Below are 6,530 nucleotides of genomic sequence, written 5' to 3' on the forward strand. Positions count from 1 at the left end.
GGTGTTTGTTTGACGGAGGGTGGTTTTCTGGAAATCACTTTTCAAACTTTTCTATGTTTGTTTGTCATTAGGAAAGTTGATCAATGAAAAACACTTTCCAGTCAAAGAAAAATTTGGCTTGGTTTTCAGGAAATTGTTTTCCTTTTATTTTGAGCGGAAAACACTTTCCGGAAGATGTGAAAAATTTAAAAATATCATATTATTTGCTGATTATATCAAATTTGGTCCTCAAACTTTTGATTGTTATATATATATATTTTTTTTGAATATTTTTTTTTCAATTTCATCCCTTAGAATTTAATTTTTATATTAACTTTGGTTCTTATTTTTATAATTTTTATTTGCTTTTTTATTATCATTTTTTAATTGAATTTTTTTATTTATCAAACTTGGTCCTCATTCTTGTTATTGTTACTTATTTTATTTGAAATAATTTATGAAATTGTAATTATTATTATTTTAATTTCTTCTTCTCTTCAATTTTTTTATTTGTTAGATTTAATCTCTATTATTTTTATTATTATTTATTTTATTTGAGACAATTTATGAAACTATATTTTTTTTCAATTTCATTCTCATTCAACTTTTTAATTTATAAGATTTGTTTCTCGTTATTTTAATAAACTTGAAAAAAAATAAAACATTAATAAGTTATTTTTCAGCTCATTTTACATGATACAACCAAACACTGAAAAATATTTCCCAACTTATTTTTCATTATACTACCAGGCATCGGAAAATAATTCACTTTTCCGGAATTCACTTTTCAAAAAGAAACTACTTTCCACCAAATAAACGGGGCCGAGTGAGAAAGAGGATTTACTGTATCATAGACTCATAACACTATTTATTCTAATAGTGTTAGGACAAAATTATCTTGGTGCCGTAAAAAAAATAAATTAAGGGTAGAGGATATTATGATCTTTTTATTGAGAGTCTTTTCATTATGATATAATTGTTATTTTTTTTTCCTTCTTGATTTTCATGCTCTCCATTTTAAAATTTCAAAGAATCTCTTCAATTTATTTACCTTCATGTTTAGTCTATCTTTTTTATTATTATTTATTTTAGGGTCTTTATTTTTATTTTTATATTATTTTCATTCTGTCTTTTCGTATTATATTGTTTTAGAACCAAGCTTCGTAATTTTTCTTGATTTGTTTTAGGTTATCTCATTCGCATGGTCTAAGTTACAGATTTTAATTGGCTTTCCTAGTTTGCTAGGTTTTTTTTATTATTGATCTCTTTTCAATTTCATTCTTCTATGTTGGATTTGCTTGGAATTGGACTTTTACTTTTTTTTTGTTTAAATTAGTCTATTTATTGTCGTTACATGTTTTTTTATTATATGTTTAAATTATACTAGCTTTTTTTGCTCAGTCTGGTCTATGCCTTGATTTGTGTTTTTTTTTAACTTATTTAAAACATGTTTGCATTTTCAAGGCGTCTTTTTTTACCAAAAAAGTTATTTCGGCTTGCGGAGTAGCATAGGCCCACAAATATAGTAAATCGCTAAACTTGAAGATTATGAACACCTATAAAAACAAGTTTTCATATTGAACTTCAAAGATCTTCTGATGTTTAAGTTAATAAAGTTATTAGACGAATGAAACCTTTAAGAATGGATGGGATATGTAATTGTAAAAATATAATGAAGAAGATGATAATAGTATGAACTAATAAATCTCAAAATTAAAACTTATGAAATTAGAATCTTGTCTTACTCGGGTGTTCATTAATGTTTATATAGCTATAAACCATGTCAACCTATATACAGACAAGGATAAAGTGGGGAAAGAATTGTTATATCTAAATTAATTATAATTATTTAGGATAATAACCTTTAATGATTGATGGTTCACTGTTGAGTGAAAAAAAATAATGTCATATGAATTATTCACTAGGTATAAGCACTAATAACATCATTATCAAACTCAGTTATGATAGGAAGACTTGAGAGCATTTAATTCTTTATACCAATTATACAAAGGATGCGTGGAGTAGCTTAGAACCTAGCTATTCTTGTCAGGGTTTATGTCTTCAAGGTTACTTATATTCGAGCTAGTGCCTTTGGGCAGGTCCATTCCTCTACCTAGGAGTGTAGCCTTATTAGATTATGTTAGTACCATAGGTTCAAGGTTGTCAAAAACGCTTTTTTAACACGACACGGAACATACAATATTAACTCGAATCGTAAACTCGAATCGTAAAATCGTAAGTAAAATTTTTTAACTAAAAATCGTAAAATCACAGTTTAATAAATGAAAAGTATGCATGTTAAATATGCAATGCATGTTATATCCTGCAGTTCAATACACTTGAACACAAATTAATCAGACATGCTAATTGTGCAAGGACAAGAAATTTAATAAATGTTAAGGCTGCCAACAACACCACAATACAATCAACAACTAAATTTCTCAATTTTAATAAAAACTTTTTGGTTACAAATCTAGGTAACAATTGACTTGCCTAAATGGGCATGTGAAATTTCCATGGAAACTAGGTTACAGTACAACTCTTTTCACTATAAAAATATAAAAAAACTGAACTAGTGTAAAGATTGACGGAAAAGGAAAACATAAACATCATACCACAAGAAGTTGAACCTTAGTTTTAAGTTTTCCAATTCTGCAAAACTATGACAAGAAATATGAAAGGTGAAAGCAATGGATCAGGTTCTGTATTGGAGGACGAAACAGAGCACGAAGATCCACCAAGAAGGGATTGTAAACTTCCTTCTCGCAGCTCTTTTCTCAGTATAGAAAATGCTGAGTTAGCTCCCCCCTTCTGCAGTCTCCTCTTACGCTGCACGTAATCTCCAGTCAAACTTCAACAGAGAAGTCAATACAAACTAATAGTTTGGACACCGTTAACCGGTAACTAACAAGATAAGAGATTCTCAAGCACCCCTTTGATGTTGAAAGTTTCTCATGAGCCTAGAGATTCACTAGACAAATTTTCAGTTACCAACATTACCTAGGTCACTTTTCCATATAATTAACATTTGAACTACATAAACATGCATGTTTGGTTGTGTGTAAACCAATCCAGATTATGCAAAAAAAACCAGAACCAAAATGTTAAATGTTAAGAGTCAAATTTTGAGATAAAAGGATATACTAAAAAAGTTCTCATGCTGCCCAGTAATGTGAGTAACAATGTTCATCCCCACCCTTTTAGCATAAACTGGACATACATGAAAACAAACAATTCCAATATCATTCCAGTAACAGTCTCTAGACAAAAAAAAAAAACTAGGAAAGTGTAATTAATAGTGTTCCAGAAAGAAAATGACCAATTTATATGCTCTAGGATAAAATAAAAAATCCTCAAAAACAAGGCGACAAACTCACACAGTTAACCAAATTATCTCATTTAAAATCAAACCCCATAAAACCCTTTACCAGAAGCAATTTAACACTAAAGAACTAAACTTTTTAATTTACATCCATCAATAGAACTCGATAAGAATATGATACCCCATTCTTGGCTTCAGCAGGATGCTCTTCATCGATGTGGCAAAAGAGACCAACAACATCAAAATCCTCGCTGCAAAACGGACACAAATACTCTGCTTTCAAATCCTCTTCTGTTTTAGTCTCATCATACAGATCTAGCACCACAAACCAACAAAAAATCCAAAAAAAAAAGCAGCTTTCAGACACCATCTCTTACTAAACTAAGGACATTGCAAAAGAATGAAAGATTTTAAACAAACCAGATCCTAGTTCTTTCGTTCTTGGTTGGATGGTTCTTGCTTCTGCGCATTTAGAAAGGGAGGGAGAGAGATAGAGATGGTGAATCCTTTATCCTTTCATAAAAACCAGAGTCATTAGGTGGACAGCAAAGGTCCCCTTAACATGGTGGTATTGGGTTCAATTCATGCTCCCTCAGCTCTCTCTCCACTCCAAATGATGATCGTTTCTTCTTCAGATAATAAGAGCCTAGTTCTTGGAAGATGAAGAACCATAGCCTTTGGTTCTAGTGTTGTCGTACTGGTTTCCTTACTCAACTTGCACAATCCCAATTCGTGTCGATCGCGCGTGGGGTGGGGATTGGGAAAAAGGGGTGCTGAGTCAGCACAAGGCACAGGTTTTACATTTCACGTGAAATCGTGAAATCGGACCGGTTTTTACGTTTTTTACGGGTTGACCCGATTTTATGCGAGTTTGACCGGGTTTGACCGATTTTACCGGTTTTCGAGTTTTAAACCCGATTTTACACGTTTTATGCATTTTGACTCGTAAAATCGCCGATTTTACGAGTCAAAACTCGTTTTTAACAACCATGCACTAGTTCATTACTGGTCAATTGGGTTAACAAGGCTTTTTTGAAAGCTACGTCACTCATCCTTGGTCCAAATGAGTATTAGGTCACATGGCGTGCAAGCCCAAATATGTGTAATTTGTAGTCGGGCCATGGATCTTTAAGTACATTTCATAACCCGTTTGCTTTTTAAAATCATGCCACCTTCGACTTTGTGTCACGGATTTAGTGATCAAATATGTAAATCTCATATCCATCATTACTATTAATAGAACTGAGTTTTCAAAATACAGAGGGCCCAAAATGTTATCATTTAAAAAATAAGAGGACCAAAGTGAACTTTTGGCCTTTGAAACCGCCACCTAATTTATTCTTTTTTATACTCTGGTCCCCTTGTTCCAATTATGACCCTTCTTAATATTTTTTGATGGAGTGGCAATTGCATTGGACATAAAGAAAGTAATTGGAGAGATATTGTGCATGCAGTCCACTGCTGAAAAGGGAATTTTTGACTTGGGTTTTATTCAATGAATTTGATCGTTGAGATTTGATTTAGAATTGCATTAGAAACTTCTTGTTGGCAATTTGTCCGGATTTTATGGATGTAAAAATTGCAGTATATCCATGTTTACGATTATATATATATATATATATTGAAAATTAAAAAAATAATTTTCTTTTTCTTTGTGTTTTATTTACTTTAAATGGACAGATATCATACTATTAACATGATTAACACAGTAACAAATCTTATTGACATTGTTTGTGATAGATTGGAGGTCCTGATTGTAAAGAAAAAAAAGAAGAGGGATTCTATTAATTTAATTAGTAATAGGAGGATCTAATTAATCAATTTTTTCTCAATAATGATGAACCAAGTTGATGGAAATTTTAACACACCACCACATTTTTTTATAACTTTTCTCTAAAAGTTCTAAATTACATTTTTGTTTGTCATATATGCACAGGCATCTAACTAGCTGGGCCCGGCCCGGCCTGGAATGTAAAACTACATGTTTGTTATTGCCATCACGTAATGTTTAGGAAAACTAATGTTATTTTTTAAAATATTTTTATTTTAAGATATATAAAAAATATATTTTTTATTTTTTAAATTTATTTTTTATATTAATACATAAAAAAAATTAAAAATATTCAAAAATATTAATTTAAAATAAAAAATTAAATTTTTTTAAAAAACTTAATGACGCTCCCAAACACCAATTAGGATTCTTTTTGGGCGGGTCTTCTCCGGCTTAGACCGGACTGCCATCCCTGCTTTCGACCCAACACACAAGCTCTGGTTTCTTGTGGCTACTGGGGTCAGTGGCAGAGAGCCAGAGCACTCTGCTCCATGCCCACTTCAAGTCCACAACTAGACCATCATCTTTTTTTGCTAAAATATTTTCTGTTTACCTAACCCGCGAAACTCCCCATTTCAACAGCAAGATTTACTACCATTGCATCTAGGAGATGGGATATTTGATCATGGTGTGGAGATGAGAAAACGTACACCTGCAAAAATGAAGGTTGTTGTTGATGAACGTTTCATTCCAATAAAGCAGGATACCAAGAAGGGAAGACTTCGTTATTACCCGTAAGTTCTGTTCTTTTTGCTTGTGCTTTTTTTTTTTTCCAAATTATTTCACATCTCTTTGTGCCATTTGCATTGTGGTAGTGCTGATTATTGTATGGAATAGAAAAGTGTCTTATTTGCTCCCATGAGCCATATGATCGTGAACAACGTTGGATTTGGCTGTTTTAGATTGTAATACTTGTATGTAGAAGGAAGATCGAATGATAGTTGAATTTTGTTCAGGAGGTATGCATGTTTAAACTACAGGTTGAGAATCAGACCCTTCAAGAGCTTGTTTGAGCTGTAGGTTGAGCGTGAATGTTTTTTTCTTTTTTTTGACCTTTAAGTACTTGGGGTCATGACCATTCATGGATACATTAAATTTTTTGGATAGAAAACTCTATTGTAGTAGTTATGATTGTTCATAAACTATAAATTGAAGTGTTGGGAATACTTGTAAATATATCTTCTTCTAGAAAAAATATCTTTCTTTTTAAGTTCTAACAGAAATCTTGAAAGGTACCATCCTAGATTTTCTGGTGGCTTTGATGAGTGCTGGAGTGTGTTTGCTTTGAAACCTATAACAAACTACATTTATAATGATAGCAAATACCACTTTAAAGAGAGAGAATATTTGTTTATTGATTCAAAGTCATTTATTCATCCTTAAATCCCCAAATATCAA

At 31.6% G+C, this 6,530-nt stretch overlaps 1 protein-coding gene across 1 annotated transcript; it reads right to left on the reverse strand.

The window, feature by feature from the left end:
• Positions 1–2,616: 2,616 nt before the first annotated feature.
• LOC127905030 (protein DEHYDRATION-INDUCED 19 homolog 4-like) lies at positions 2,617–5,542 on the reverse strand. Its single transcript, XM_052450917.1, has 3 exons — positions 5,479–5,542; positions 3,483–3,616; positions 2,617–2,808 (listed from the first exon to the last, which is right to left on the reverse strand). The coding sequence occupies exons 1-3, from the start codon at positions 5,540–5,542 to the stop codon at positions 2,617–2,619; spliced, it is 390 nt and encodes a 129-aa protein (XP_052306877.1).
• Between the last annotated feature and the right edge of the window lie 988 nt (positions 5,543–6,530).

Source organism: Populus trichocarpa, chromosome 2 (assembly GCF_000002775.5).
Source record: "Populus trichocarpa isolate Nisqually-1 chromosome 2, P.trichocarpa_v4.1, whole genome shotgun sequence".
NCBI classification, from domain to species: domain Eukaryota; kingdom Viridiplantae; phylum Streptophyta; class Magnoliopsida; order Malpighiales; family Salicaceae; genus Populus; species Populus trichocarpa.